The following is a 16,133-nucleotide window of genomic DNA, read 5'->3' on the forward strand; positions in this document are numbered from 1 at the left end:
GGGGGGTTCTTGGAAGGAGTTAATGGTAACTGTCTCTTGTAACGATAAAGATGAGCTAAACCCAGTGTCCTGAGCACGGTATCCCTGAGACTTTTCAAGGATAATCAGGTCTGAATAAAAATGTTGCTTCAGACATCTGTTGTTAGAAGCATGGTTCTGAGCATAAGTACATTTTGGCAGGTTTCAAAGCAGAAGGCACTGTGGTTTCAAATTCTTCACCTGAACTCTACAAATTTAGATGAGTGAACTAGGGAATAGAATCTGATGAGTTTCAAAGGAGTATCCATTTTAGAATGGATACTGTGACCAAAGCCAGGTCTCTTAGGTTACTTCAAAGAATTTTTGTCAACTGATACTCTAGATTGTCTAGTGCAATTTTGCTTTGTAAAAGCTATTTCCCTCAGCATCCAGCAAGGTAAGATATAAAACAGGAATATCACCAGCTTTTGAAAATACTGAAATTTTTCTGGCAAACAGAAGTTCTGAGAAACATGATTCTCCACAGCCCTATGCCAAGACTTCATCTTGGATGTACCTTTTGTTCTAGAATTAGTAAATGAGTCCAAAGTTGAAACACCATTTGTAGCTTCGCTTGCAAGGTTTTCTTACCGATTCCCTATTTGAAGTTTAGCTAATTAATAAAAATACTTAGGTGTAATTTTTTATTAGGCTGCTGTAGCTTTAAGGTTTTCACACCTTTGAGATTGCATTCCTTTGTATGAAATTTAGGACGATGTATTCAGTTAAAATGAACTCTCATTTGATAATAATTTGGTGATATGCATCTTTGTTTTCTTGTTTACTAATTTCAAGAAGTGGGCATTTTACAGGGTGTTGCTGAGATGCACTGAACTAGTACAATTCTGCTGCCATTTTCTTCAGATAGTTTAACAGAACTTGTGTAGTGAGGCTGCAACACGTTTGTTTTTTAGATAAATGTTCAGTGATAGTGGAAAATTATGCTCCCTATATTCTGAAGTCCTTGGTCTCTCTAAGTAATGTGACACTGAACTATTTTTGCTAGATAGTAGTAATTCGTGTAAAAACGTTAGCAAAATCTAATTTTTGCTTTAGGCAAAGTGATAACAGAGTCTGGGAGACAGAAAGATTCTTACTGATTTTGTTCCAAACTAAGCAATTAAATTTGGGAAAGTGTGGACAGAGACAGGATTATCTTTTTCTCATGATAAATGTTGACAGCTCCACTGCCTGGAATTAGTGGAAAGCACATATGAGGAAGTCAGTATGGCTGCAGTGAGATAATGCCCTTGGCACAGGAAGCAGGATGAAAGCTGTGTTAAATTATGTTATTAGGTATCTGAAGAGTTAATCATAAAGTAATACTGAATGACAAATAAGTGTTTTGCTGATAGTGATTTCATGTTGGAGATGTATAAGATTAAATAGTTGCTATACTGTTTGTTTGAAGAACTATTCAATAAATGTTCATTTTCTCTTACAGAGTGTTAATATTAGGAGCTTCTGGAGGAGTTGGCACATTTGCTGTACAGGTAATATAACACAGCATGCCCAGGGTGCATCTTCAGACTGTTCAGTACAAAGAAAGGAAGGGAGTTGAGGGACTGAAATAGGAAGCCACCCATTGAGCTGACAGAGCTCCAGAAGTTTTGGGACTTGCTCCATTCTGTTTGTTACATTTTATTAGTAGGAAGAAGGGGCTTTAAAATAATGGGATAGGGAGTGTAGTTACTAAAAGAACACATTTCCCAGTTTAAGTGCAGGAATCATAGAATGGTTTGGGTTGGAATGGTCCCTTAAGATCATCTAGTTCTACCCCCCTGCTTTAGGCAGGGACACCTCCCTCTAGACCAGGTTGCTCAAAGCCCCATCCAGCCTGGCCTTGAGTGCTTCCAAGGAGGGGGCTTTCAAAATCTCTTAATTTGAAGAAATCTCTTAATTTGCAGAACTTGAAAGTTGTCACTTGTTTTCATTCTCTTTCAGTCATCTCTGCTCCATAAATATGAAAAGAACTTGGCATATGAGTAGAAAAATGATGGAGTATGTAGATGATTGCAGTTGTGATTGTCTGTAAAATGGTAGCAATTATAGCTGTTGTGGGTGGACAGTGATGCTGGAGACATGAGGCTTTCATGAGCAGTCTAGGAAAAGCACAGTGGCTTACATTAACTTACATTAACATTCCACTGTTGTCTTTGCCTTGTTGCCTTCTTGCATTCCTACTTTCCAGTTGCCCTAACCTTAGGAGAGTCAAGAGTCTTTTGTTGACCAGTCTTCTACTGAATATCTTTAATTGTGGAACATCCTCCTTGTATACTCTCATTTAATTCATTTTTATTTTAACTGGTGTCACCTTGTGTAGAAACAGCTTTTTCTTGAGAATATTAAAAAATGTAATATGATTAATTATTAATTAATCCAGAGTCAATTTAAAAAAATTAGTGTGAATCTTTTGAATGAGATTTACAGAAGAGATGAATAACTAGCAAAAAAGCTTTTCTTTGCTTTAAGTTCTGAAGCAGAAGAGCTAACCTGACATCTCCTTGAGATAAATCAGATTACTTTTTCTCATTATTAGTACTTTATTTACAACAAGATAGAGGTATGGAATACTTAATGAGCAGGTAGGCAGATAAAATTAAATCCCTGCAGTGGTTGATCTGCTGACAGTTTTATAGATTGTTAGCTTTAAAAATGCATAGTCTGAATTATCAGATTCAGAAGATGAACTGAGTATTTGAAGTCTTATTTATCCTGAGGGCTGGTATTTGCAAACTGCATGAAAAATCCCTCCTCAGCCACCCCAACTCAGTCCTCTACCATTTGCCTTAAATAGCAGTAAGTTCTAACCATTGTTTGATATGTGATACGTTACCTTGTGTAATATAATGATATTTTTTTCTTTTAAGTATTTCTCACTAAATTTTAAACCTTTGCCTCCTTTTTTTTTCCTTCTTTTTTTTTTTGTTTCTAGCTAGTGAAGGCCTGGGGTGCTCATGTGACAGCAGTTTGTTCCCACGATGCTAGCACACTGATGAAAAAGCTTGGAGCAGATGATGTGATTGATTACAAATCTGGAAATTTGGAACAGCAGCTTAAAACCTTACCCTTGTACGTGTTTGTGTTGCTTAATACTCAGATAAAGGAGTTGGCTATCAGTCTTCCTGCCTTTTGATTCTGGGCTGCAGTCTGTCAAGACTCCCTCTTTTCCTTTTCCTTTTTTCCTTTTCCTTTTTCTTCCCACTTCTAAAGCCTTGTTTCCTAAAGCAAATTCATCCCTGTCATTTTTTTTGAATGTAATTTGCCAAGTGAGTTTTGCAAGCACAGGTTTCATTGTAAGATTAAGCCAGTTAATTGGGTTTGTGGAGACAAGCTCACTTTCATGTGCTTCTAATGACCATTATTTGATCAGTTTTGTCAGCTTCCATTGTAGGATCTGGGAGTGCTTAAAAAGGCATGAATAAATCAAAACAAGTCTCAGGAATCCTCTGTGAGGTTCCTAAATAGGAAAATACCTATCTTCTATAGGGAAGAATTATGTCAGGAAGCAGTTTAGTGACTTGCCTCCAGTCCTGTAGCCACTGTGCAACATAGCTGGGAGTGAATTCCTGTAACATCAAGTATAGCTGCCTCTGTGAATAATCACATTTATCTGGTCACAGCTGATATGTTTTAAGTAGCTTGAGGGGTTTCTCTGAAACTTTTTTTTTTGAGTTTTGCAGTCTTTCCTTCTGTTTAAACTTAGTCTTCTGTGACTTTTATTTGAAGATGGTAATTACACTGCTGTTTTTAGCTAGGTTGAATTAATCTGGTGGAAAAATAGAAAACATTCAATTGATAAAATAATCTTACTATTAACTACTCTACAGAGGTGTGTACCCTTTTATTGGGGTGTGATTCCTAATAGGTCTGAGATCAATTGTGAGGGTGTTGGTGCTGTCTGTTTGAGCAGAATATACAAAAATTAACAGCTTGCAAGCAGTGCTGTATTTGCTAAATTCTGCTCTTCAAGTTCTTAAATGCTAAACATCCATTCTAGCAAGCAGCCATTTTTAGGAGCTATGAACCTTTATATGAGTACAGTTTTTGATGTAGCTAAGCCCATCAGTCGTGTATACTGAGAGGAAGGATCCTATAGCCCTCCTCTTTTCAACTGTACTGACTCTTCAGACTCCATGGTGAGCTGTTCTTTTCTGGACCATTAGTTTTCACTGCATTAATTCCTGTTTTGTTGACAGCTTTTAGATTAACTCAACTATAACATGAAATCACACCCTTGGAAGACAGTCAGGAAAAATCTTTCTAGAGATAAGAAATTTTCCATTTATTTACGTGAAGTATTCTTCCTTTTATTTATGGATTTGTTAGATGAGGTATATGCATTTCTATAATCCATTATCTATTTATATAAACTATAGTGCATCTGTTCCTATTTGGAGATTGCTGAAAATTTGCAGCAGAGAATGAGAATGAGGTGTGTATCTAACAGAATAGGTACAGTAGCTCCCAGTTGCCACGTTCAGCCCTTACAGGTTCATGTGCTGGGACAATAAGAACAAATGCTAAAAGCGTGGCTTGTTGCCAGTGGTTGCATATAACCATAATGTGAAGAAATGATTTTAGGCTCTTTGCTTTGAAGTTCTACTTTAAGTAAGGAGATTCAGAGAGAAGATGCTGTCAGTAGAGATAAAATAATTTGTTTACGTAACTTTGGCCACTGGAACTGGCTTCCATGTGAACACAGAATGGACAGAAGATATTCCTAATCAGGGCAGGAGTCCAGACCAGACTTCAGACATACATAGCATTCTGTTGAATGCTAAGACCAGACCTCAAGAATGTTTCAGTAATTTCAGTCAGAGGGATGAGGAGAGAATGCTCTAGAAGGCTTCAAGCAAATAGAGAATGTTACTGTGCATCTGAGAGTCTGCTTTTTGGAGTTAGGGGCCATTTAATGATTGAAACAGCCTCTATCTGCTATGCAGTGAACGGACAATAACCTGTAACTTTAACTTCCTTCCTATAATAAAGCTGGGATTTAGTTGAACTCATAGGGTTTGCTTGCTGCTGTCTTGCAGGCAGATTATTTTAATATACTGCAGTGACAGGTAGGAATGTGAACTACAACCAGTTTCATATATGATTTTGTTCATTTATGATTATTTTCCCTGTTTTGTGACTTTGAGCCTGTTCTTTACACGTCTCCAGATTTGATTTCATCCTAGATAGTGTCGGTGGATCCACTGAGAGGTGGGCATTAGATCTCCTGAAGAAATGGTCGGGAGCAACATACGTTACCTTAGTGACGCCTTTCTTGATCAACATGGACAAACTTGGAGTGGCTGATGGCATGCTGCAAACAGGAGTCACGATAGGCTCCAAAACCGTGAAGGTATTTGACAAAATCCCATATTCTTGAATGTTGTGCTATATCCTCGTGGCTTCCTTTGTGGCTTAGGCACTAGTGCAGCTCATCTGGAGACATCTTTCTCATTTTCCTCATGCATCGTTAATTATACTTCAGGTGCATTTTGATTCTGTCTTGCACCGAAAAAAAACCCAACAAAACCCAGCATTGTCCTCATATATACATACATAAATATGTGTGTATATTATATTGTACTCTAGGACGCTTTGTAGTCTTGATGTCTTACTGGGTGTTGTCATTTCCACGTGGCCTCCTAGTGAGTCCTGCTGGCAGCTAGCACTTTATAGTGAACAGAAGAAAGCCCTGCCTTGTTGAAGTACGGGTAGTTTTACTACTTGCCTTAGGCTGGCCAGGGTTTCCCTCAAAGCATTTACTGATTCTCTTCATCCTATACCAGCACCATGGAGTAATAAAAGTGACTGAGAGTGGCTAAAAAGTCTTTCATCTCCTCCATGTTCGTGTGCCTGATTTTTCTAATTTAAAGCATTCTCCCAGTGAGGCTTTTTAGAATTTGTTCTTCTCTCAACATGTGTATTTGCTATCCGAGTGACTGCTATTCAAGTTGTTTCCATGGTATTTCAGTGATGAGGCTGAGTGAGACTCCAGGTCCAGTAACAGTGTTTTCAAAGGAAATCTCAAAAACAAAAGCCTGGAAAGAAGCCACATAATATGATTTCTCAGTTTGCATGTTTTCATGATGAAGAGCATTGTATGGCACACATTAAAAGTCGGCTGGTTTTGGCAGATGAGGACTTATGCCTATAACAGCTTTCTCAAAGAAAGTGCTCTTGACTTGTGTTTGTGTGATCTTCCTGGAATGCTTTTTGTGTGAGCTGCCATCTGTCATCAGATGGTGACGACTTTGGCAGATATGATGGTGGAAAATTTAATCACTGACACTGAGGTGGAAAGTTCTAAATGTCATATTGGTAGATTTATTTCACCCTTTTTGTGAATGTGTATAAACATATAGCACCATTTCTCTCTTACATAAGAAATAATGCTATTTCCAGCTGCAGAGACAAGGTGGTTGTTTTTCTTAACTAGCTGACTTTTGCAACTGGACACAAAATTCACCCTGATCCTATTGTGGTAATACAGCATCCCTGTCTGTGCATTTAATCCACGTGCTTACATAACTTTTCTTTTTTAGACACTAGCAAATAATGTCCATATTTTTCCATTACATTGTTTCTCTGATGCTTCTGTCCTTACTTTCAGTTCCCATTTCAGTTTCCTCTCATTATTTAAAAAACACATTTGTGATCTTTCTTGCAGCATCTCTTGAAAGGAGTCCATTATCGGTGGGCCTTCTTTATGCCAAGTGGACCAAGCTTGGATGAAATCGCACAACTGGTTGACTCAGGAAAGGTATGTCAGCATGGTTGTTTAGGTTTTTGTGCTGAAAGAGATGCTGCTTTGACTCAAAAAATGGCTTAATTCACAATTAAGTAATACATTGTTACAGGTCACAGCAGAGAAGACAAGTTATCAACTGATTTGCTCTGATTTCTAACTTCTGCCTCTGGCATTGAGTTTAGGTATTTATAATGCTTAAGGCTGTTTTTCTTTCTCCTTCTTCATCCTACTCCTTTTAAAAATCTCAAATGTAATAAGTTGTGAGGAAAGAGTGCCCAGTGATTTGGTTCTTTGCTAGTGGGAATTATTCAGTGTAAACTCTGCTGTTGAAAATGATAAGCTTTTAGAGGCCTTGTTTGGTTCATTTGGTCAGGTTGAACATGGCTGCATGCATGTCTGCATATGCAAATCCCCTGTCACAGATGAACAGGAGTCTCCTACATGTCACGTGCACAGAACAAGAATATTCAGCTTACAACAGACCACAGGTGATCTGTGTTGGCAGACCGGTGTCTAATTATTTCGGTGCTTCAGAGTATAACTGTGATGATTCAGCACAGTGACCTGAAATCTTGTGAGTGTTCATAAGCTTTTGGGGAATCTTAGAGTTCCAGATCTTTTCAGGCTTATGAACTTGTTAGAAAATACACGTGAGATTGAGAGGTCAGTGAGATTGAGTTGTGTATTGGATTTATGGTGCTGTAGGTCCTTGCATGTTCTCTACTGGGGAACTTCGTGTTGTTAACATTTTCAGAGCACAGAATACAAACAGTTGCTGTTCATCTTTTTGTATAGTGCCTAAGTAGAGGAGTATGCCCTGGCAGCTCATCATTCTGGTAAGGAGCTGCCAGACCATCTTGCACTCAAAATTTGTGCATACTTAGAACAATCTAGCGCTCTCAAGGACTATTGAGTTTGGATTGCCTTTATTCTTTCTGCATTATGTTCTAAAAACTTGTATCGCAGTATCCGCTTGCTTGTATTTGCTTTTTCAGTGCTGCTGCTCAGAATAAGAATCTTCCTAAATTCAGCCACTCCTGTGTTGTGAATGGGGTGCTGCCGATACAGTCTGTCTCCTAAAAAGTTATCTACTCATTAACAAAGGTTATAGAAGCAAATAAGATGTGGTGAATGGCGATCCTTGTTGGTTTTACACCACTCCACACTGCACTGTGTGCAGTGCTTTATGCCTTATTTTACAGTCTAGATAAAAAAACCCTGGCAGATGCTTCTCATCCTGTGAGTTCATCCAGTCGTACAACTGAATTACAATTGACTAAGAAACAGATACAGCCTTGCCTTTGTTCTTACTGTTTGTCCTGATCCTTAGCTGGTCACAACTTGTTTTGTGTTCTGCTCCTACCTTGTATGCAAAACAGAAATGCAGAATATGCTCATGAAAGCTTTTATTAAAAAAAAAAAAAGCCTGTTTATGCAATAGAGATGGGGCTTAATCAGTATTCATCTGTCTAATAATATGGACAGCTGAGTTGTAATGTCTTTTAAAACGTACGTCATACATACATGAATGTCCCGATGTACTTTTAGTTGTAAAATGATAGTGAGGATAAAGATGCTTGCTTGTTGGTTTTTTTTCTTTTTAATTCTGTATCGACAAGACCAGGTCAAAATGACACACTGTATTGTCGTCACATGCATGACATGCAATGACACATGCAATGACACATGCATTGTCGTCATCCTATCAGTATTGTGCTCTACCTTGTGAAATATTGCCAACAGTGGTGTTGTCAACAGTCTTGTATGTCCCAGGTGTGGTCCATATATGCAGCTGTTAGTAAGACTGAGTTTTGTTGTCAAGACACGAGAATTTCCTTAAATGGCCAGATCATCCATTCAGAAGAGTAGGTATTTGGAAAAAGGGGAAGAGAGATGTATTATGGTAAATTATGGTATACTCCCTCCAACAAATGTTTGTGTTTTGGTTGGAGAGTAATAAATGAGGATTTTAGGGACAAAAAGGGCTGTTGAAGTAGTGCAGGGAGAAGGCTGGAGGACGGTAGCAAAGTGAGCTTGTATGGTTGAACTTAGTTTTGAGTAAACACATATTGGAGTGTTGCAGATTTTGGTTATTCTGAGATTTCAGAGAATTGTCCTTCTGTTACAAACACCTTGGGATTGTGTGACATATGAATAGGAGAGCTACTGAAAAAGGGGCATTTTTTAGGATAGCATAAATCTTGAAGGTGGATGGAAATGAAGAAAATTAAAAAGAGGTGATGCTATAGTAAGTGAAGCTTTGGAGAGCATACAGATCAGATCCATATTGCAGGTTGCTTTTCTGTAGTACTTCTGTACCAACACAGTTTTTTAGTTCTGTTGTGTTCCATCATCTTCCTCTGTGAAAGCAAAAGGAGTCTCCATCCTTTAGTGGATGAACAGGCACAAAGAAGGGTATTTTATTGAAAGATGCATGGTTTCCACACAGATGACCTTGGCAACAAGGAACAGAGATTTGCAAAATGTCAGCTATGAGGATGAGTTCTTTTAGCAGCCTTTTTTAACAGGGAGAAGAGGGAAAGAATTTGATAAACTGGTTGGGCAAAGGAGGAGAATAATATTCTCTTTGTAATTCACTCGTGCATCAGCTCCATTCTGGGCATCATAAAATCATTTTCAGCTTATGAGCTGTTTTCTCTGCCTTGCAGCAGAACATCTTGCCAAGAGCCTGCTGTGAGACTGGTGAGCTGGGAAGCTGCTGTGGCTGTGATGGGCACAGAGAAAGTTGAGCATTTCCTTGTCAAATTTTAGAAATACTTGCTACTCTATAAACTGCTGGGATGTCCCTGTTGTGGGTTCAACTTAGGCAGTTAATTACAAGCCAGTGAAAGTTGGCTTAATGTAGGCTCTGCCAAATCAATAGACGAAGTGTGTGTCAGAAGCAAGGGATCTCTTCCATGGCAGAGCATTCATTTTGAATTACAAGGTTCTCAGTTAAAGACAACTGAAATCAATAAAGTCCTTGGTTCAGAACATAGATTTTCTGGCATACTGGTTGCTGAAACATCATCACTGGTCTCTGCTGGCAGCTTTGTCATGGAACAGCTTTTCAGGAATTAGTTTGATGTATCTGTTGTTCATGTTGAGGATTTTACACTGATAGTCTTGAATTTTTTAATTATTTTTTTTTTTTGCTTAACTTGTTAATTTATCGACCTCGTAGTTTTTCTACACATTTCTGTAGTTACAATTGAGCACTTACTTTGCCTTTTATAAAGTCTGGTGGAGGAAGGCTGGCTCAAGAGACTCCTTAGAGAGTAAGGGGAAGTGCTAAGAATGTTGTATGCTCTTGCTGGACCATAACGGGGTGAGGGTTAATGTACAACCCTACAGAAATTTGAAAATTTCATTTTAGATAAAGTGTCTTCTAAATACAGTGTAGGCGTATGTGTGTAGTATTTTGGTGGCTTAATACTGTTCTCAGAGCAAAGTTGCACTAGGTGGGCAAAGATTGATTTCAGAGAAGTAAGGCTAAAGGAAGCAGTAGAGTCTTAGCAAGAGAACTGAATGGGGCATTCTTTGTATTGTTGCCTTTTTAGATAAACGTTACAGCACATAAGAAAAGTAATTGCATGTCTGTAACTTGTGTAACTTCTGTGCAGTGTCATGTGCACGTGTTGCTGCAGGGAGAAGTTGTGTTGGATTTAGTGGTCTGCTTTACCAGATTGAAGGATGGGATGCTCACTGTTCTTTGGCCTTGCTGTGCTTCTTCCTATGCAGAGCTGTACAAGCTCATTCCAATGACCATCCTTCCCTGTGTGCTAAACTGCAAAGGTAGTACCTTTTCCATTAATTTAGGTTATTTGTTTTGTTGTTGCAGTGCTTTTGCTTGCCAGGTTGGTTGGCTAGAGCCCAGAAATATTAATCAAGGAGGGGATGCCAAAGACTAATCAGTCCTTCCATCTCTTCACGAAGGAACCTCTATCTGCATTTAATTATGGCCAGCAAAAATGTAGTGATTTTTATTAAAAGGCATCTGCACCTCTTCCTACAAGCAATAAGGCTCTTTATGAAAGCTCTGGGGTTGTGTCATAAAATGTCTGAAGAAGACTAAAGGTAATCTTGGGAAATGGAGAAATACCATTTGAGCATGAGAGCTGACGTCAACCATAACGAGGTCTGGAAAACTTTCAGCAGATATCTGGGTATTTAATCAAATGTGCTGCTGTCTGAGCCTAATATGATTGCACATTCTGTAGCGAGTTACTACTGGTCTCCTAGCACAGCCAGGAACCACATCCAGCACAACAATCAACTGTGGGATCAAGCAGACAGCTCTTGCCTGTTGTGAGTTGAGTTTGCTGAGACAGAAGATGATGCAGGTCAGACAAAGATATTTTTATACTATTTGTAGAATACGTACCATGCTTTCAAATGTTTTGTACAACTGTAGTAAAGTCTGTTCTGTCTTGCTGATATGGTCGTGTTGCCCCGGATCACCAGCAAAAACAGCAGAACAGCTGCCATGAACATAACTGCTAGGGAATTCTTGAAGACATTTTTGAAGCTGCATTTTGTTTTACTTAACAATTTTTCAGTACAGTTCAGTAGTAACCAAATCCAGGATCTTCTTCCTCGCTTCTGCTGATTTAAACTTGGGCTAGCCTGGCACACGCTGCCCCTCTGGGCTTGTTCCAGTTTCTTATTGCTCCTTATTGTGTTCTGTAGAAGCTGCTGCCAAGGCCAATTAAGGAACATGAGATTTTTAAACCTCTTCTACACTCTGAACCATAGCCTGCTTAATTGGGATTTATCTTCTAGCATTTTAATAATTGTAGTTTATACTTATGAGTTACTGTGAGCTGCTGCTACATGCTTGATATTAAAGAATGCTTCTTGGCTTGACAAACTAACAAAGAGTGTCTGGTAACACAATTGTTTGTAAGAGGATCATGGGAGTAGGCATTTTTTTTTCCATGAGATGACAATGAAGTATTGAGCAGATAACTGCATGTTTAATTACAGGATGCAGGCTGCTCTTTGTAATGAGTTCTGTTCAAGTCTCTCATTGACACTGAAGGGATACTCAGTGAAGGCCAAAGCAGAGCATCAAGCGCTGCATTTGTGTGTTGGCTCCTACACTGCACCTAGGCATTGTAGTCATGTCTTTACCTTCCAGCTCAGCACCGGAATTTTCCATTAAAGAAAGCATTTGAGTATTCTGAGGACTGTTGGAACGCATCACAACTCTCTCTGTGCACATGGGAGTGCCCAGTGCAGAGCACGTGCATGAGCCATGCCCAGACTCACAGCCAAGACATAATTCTCGTGTATGAGGAGATGGCAGCTGGGAGGGAGGCTCTGCAAAGCTGGACTGCCCTGTGATGTGTGCACAGCCACCCTTCGTGAGCCTGGGGAAGAGCCAATGCACTGTCATTGCCCTTGGCAGGAGAAAACTTTTCTTTTTGTTTTTGAGCTAAGGTTGCTCTGTGGATCTCTGAGGTTTGGTAGGCTGTAGCTGACCCTCCAGCAGCAGGAAGCAGCTACATACTTACAGGAATTGGTTCCTGTCAGGCTCTGCTGCGTCTGGAGTGAGATTGGAGTGGGATGGGGTGCAATGCTGCTCCTGTGCTCTGTGTAGGACAGATCAGCATACCTAATCAGCATCAACTGTGACTCTTATTTTTTGAAACACAAAGTTCATTTCAAAAAGCCTAGATTCATTTCTAATATGTTCTACATCAGGGAAAATGGAGAGGAGGAAAACACTTTTCAGCCCCAGTCTGTTTTCAGATAAACATTTCAGTGCAGGTGTGTAATCCTTTCTCTCTCAGACTTTAGTTTAATCCCTTTTCCCTGAACAAATAGGTGTCCTCTGGCAAAGAACTGATGTGTGGCTGTAAATAGGCAGTGTTTGTATTATCCAGTTAATCTCCTTTTTTTATCACAATTCAACAAATAGCAGGCGCTTCCCTGCTTGTTTGTCTGCTCACAGGAAGAAATTTTATCTTAGTCAGTGGATTATGGTAAAGGCTGTCACTGTGCTGTGACATGGTCAGCCCTTTTGGGGTTATTCAAACAATGAGGCTGAGCAGTCAGCCAGATAAAATGTTTAATGCTCTAGATTGTCAGGATCATCAATTCAGTATTCATGTCTCACTATAGCATTGCCTAAAGCCGGCGTTTAAATGGAACTAGAGGCTACATCAACGTAGCAGATGGGCTTTCAGTGCTTAGTAGATGCAGTACTTACGGTGTTTTGAACTGTGGGCTAAATTTGGGCTTCCTCTGACTCCCTGTGTGATGCTTTTTCCCACGTGATGCTTTGAACTTCACCTAAGGGGGAGTTCTGTCAGGGCTGGAAGCTGCAACCCACAGTACAGGACTGCAGGTAGCAGAACATTGGAAGCGTTCTTCTTTTTGCTCAATTACTGCATGCGTCTGAAGCAAACTCCTGGCACCCCTGCACCTCGCAATGCTGCGCGGCTGAACTGCATCCTTCCTGTCATCTCCTTCCCTCCTCCCAGCCCCTTGCCCTGTGAGGGTCAGCTGTGCCCATGTGTTTCATACTCTAATTTTCTCTGAACTGAAGCACATCTCTGCTGCCATTAACAGTAACTGCTTGTGCAAGTGCTGCACGTGTGCTTGGCTCACCAGGGTTACTGGATTGTTGGTTTTGTTGGTGGTGTTGTTTTTTTTGTTTGTTTGTTTTGTTTTGTTTTTGAAGACTTCTGGTTGGTTTTCTTCAGAACAGTGACTGAGGAGCAGCACGTTCCTCCTGCTGATTGTCACGGCTGCTGCAGTTGACTCTGATGCTTGCTTTACCCACAGGCATCCCAAGACGATGTTTTCATTCTGTATTAAACGTGATTTTCACTTGAACTTAGTTATGAGCCACATCTATTTCCTGGTTGAGCAGCAGTGTTAAACAGCATCTTTCTGTCCCTTTTGTTGCTTTTTACTCTTCCCTTTGTTAGGGGGTCTGGCTGCAGAGATTGGTGTGATTAAACAAGGGGAAGGCATTACCCAGCCTCCTGCCCTGCAGCCCGGCAGATTGAAGGCACTTAGTGAATTTACTGGCACAATTGCTTTCTTTAGGAACTGGCTGTGAGTTCTTCATCTTTGAAGGGATTCATTTCTTCCTACTTTCCTGCCATGTGACATTTCTGCTAGGCATGCATCAACATAATAAAGGGAGAACCTTAGAAACAAAATTAAGATAGCAGTACAACTGTTGTCCTAGAATACTGTTAAAACAACAAAAAAAGTAGTTACTCTGATGCAATAATTGGACTTGAAGGTAATAAAGATAAGTGAGAAGAGTATGTTTATGTGTGCTTAGACAACTTCTGCATTGCAATTGTGCTGTTGGGGAGGGTGCTGGATGCCTAGAATCCAGCTTGGGAAGTGTGTGTTGTGAGAGATTTCCTTGGTAGTGCTGTGATCTGAGCAGCAGTCTGTGTAGGTACCCCACCTTCTGGTAAAAGAAAGCTTCTGAAAGAAGGCACTGCTCTGACACTGACACACTAGTTGTCTCATTTCCTTTCCTGGCAAAGCACACGTCCTGCTGAGGGCCATTACCGGTTCTAGGAGCGCTAAGCAAGATAAGTGTGTGCCTGGTGGTATCTGCAGGGAAAAGGCCTGAAAATACTTTTCAGTGATATAAGTAACAAGGACGTTTTCTAGCACAATAAGAGTGTTTGGATCTTTGATTCTTAAAATTTCTATTACTGAAAGAGCTGGCTGCACACTTATCTGTTGCTAATGTCCTCTGCTAAGATGAGTGGGATCAGTCCAGCAAAGGAAGAGTGTGTACTGGGCTGATGGGAGGGGACACAAGGTAAGAGCCCTGCCTCAGGATAGGTGCTCTGGCAGTAGTTGTGTAGACAGAGCTTACTGCTGCCTCTGGAAGGGTGACTCAGAACACGGTGAAAAATAATTTTCAGAAACAGTTGGGATTTCTTCTTCCTCCACTGGCATACTGCAGTATCTCAATAAAGTGGTGGTGGGGTTTCTGGCTCTTTAGTCACTGGTGGGCACAGCACAGTGAATTGGTGGTTTCACCTTCATTATTAGTGATTGCTCTAAAACAATCCAGAAGGCTACTCTACAAAATTAATGCCAAAATAGCAGGAGGTGCCAGCCAGGCTTCACGATCTGTGCCAGCATGAAGACACAGTGGCTGAGTTTTCAAGTGCATCCAAATGATTCAGCAACAGCGCACTTTCTCTTTGTACTTCATTTGTAGAGAGATACTAGATTAAGAAGTATCTTAAAACATAGAAAGTCTTGCATGGTTCTTGATTTAACAAGAAAACGATATAGATACATGGGAGGTTAAAGCTTTGCACCATGCTTTATTTTTCATCCTGGGCTGTGCTATTAAAGATATTTCAAAACTTGGGGAGAAAGCAAAAACTCTTCTCCTGCACGCAGAAGAGTCCCTGAAAAGAAGTTAAAAGGTGGTGACTGCACTGAGCAACTTCTGCCCTAAGTACTATTAAAAATCCTTCTCCTTTCCTTAAACAGAGTGAAGGTGCTAAAACAAGGTCATTTTATTCCTAACGCAGTGATGCTTTATTCTGCAGGTTCAGCCAGTTATCCAAGAAGTCTTCCCTTTTTCTGAAGTTCCAAAGGCCTTTCTGAAACTAGAAGAAGGACACGCCCGTGGAAAAACAGTGATTGATGTCATTAATAAAAAATAAAGCAACTCTAATTGTTGTTGTGCCTCCAGTCACCTGCTTAACTGGTAAATTACACTTGAACCTGAACTGGTATGTAGCATCTGTTTCTCCTTACAAAGCTCTTAAACAATGAATCATTTAAAAAGTTGTTTTGTTTTAGAATAGCCTCTTGGTTCCTTTCATACACTGTCTGTTACAAAGTGTTAATACACAGATAACAAATACCAATGTCTCTTCAGGTAACTGTACATGAAAACCATCTTACAAATGTAGCTGTGACTTTTGCAGGATACTCCTAAGCACTGGAACCCAAGAAGCTTGGCAGCATTTCGAGTTTGGAGCTCTTGTTCTCTGAGTGGTTCTAGCTAAATACTGCAAAAGTCATCTCACTGTCATCTGACTGTCCATGTAGAACCCATAGAACCCATGCCATCCTTTTCTCCTTTCCTCAGTTTTGTTTGCCTTTCTTAATATGCATAACATGTATAACAACTCAGTCTGGTTCATTCTCAGAACTTGTAAACTTCTGGAGGAAATGGTTGCATTGCTGGCTCAAGACTGTACTTCAACTTTGTACTTTGACCAAATCTCTCATGGCATAACTAATCTGAGTAGAAGCACAGAACAAAATCACTGTAAGTGATAATTATTCCAATTGCCTGACTCTTGATAGCGTGTTCATGCAGGACAGCCAGATAGGAGTTGGCCAGTGACCAGGCCCT

General features: G+C 40.0%; 2 protein-coding genes across 2 annotated transcripts in view; one reads left to right on the plus strand and one right to left on the minus strand.

Annotated features, from left to right (window-relative positions):
• Window positions 1–16,133, minus strand: part of PRDM1 (PR/SET domain 1) — a 690,597-nt gene that overhangs the window by 138,789 nt on the left and 535,675 nt on the right.
• On the plus strand, window positions 1,353–15,448 carry RTN4IP1 (reticulon 4 interacting protein 1). The gene is made up of 5 exons (XM_010707541.3): window positions 1,353–1,511; window positions 2,954–3,090; window positions 5,188–5,371; window positions 6,686–6,778; window positions 15,316–15,448. The coding sequence occupies exons 1-5, from the start codon at window positions 1,443–1,445 to the stop codon at window positions 15,430–15,432; spliced, it is 600 nt and encodes a 199-aa protein (XP_010705843.1). The 5' UTR covers window positions 1,353–1,442; the 3' UTR covers window positions 15,433–15,448.

The sequence above is a fragment of the Meleagris gallopavo genome, chromosome 2 (assembly GCF_000146605.3).
Source record: "Meleagris gallopavo isolate NT-WF06-2002-E0010 breed Aviagen turkey brand Nicholas breeding stock chromosome 2, Turkey_5.1, whole genome shotgun sequence".
Taxonomy (NCBI): Eukaryota; Metazoa; Chordata; class Aves; order Galliformes; family Phasianidae; genus Meleagris; species Meleagris gallopavo.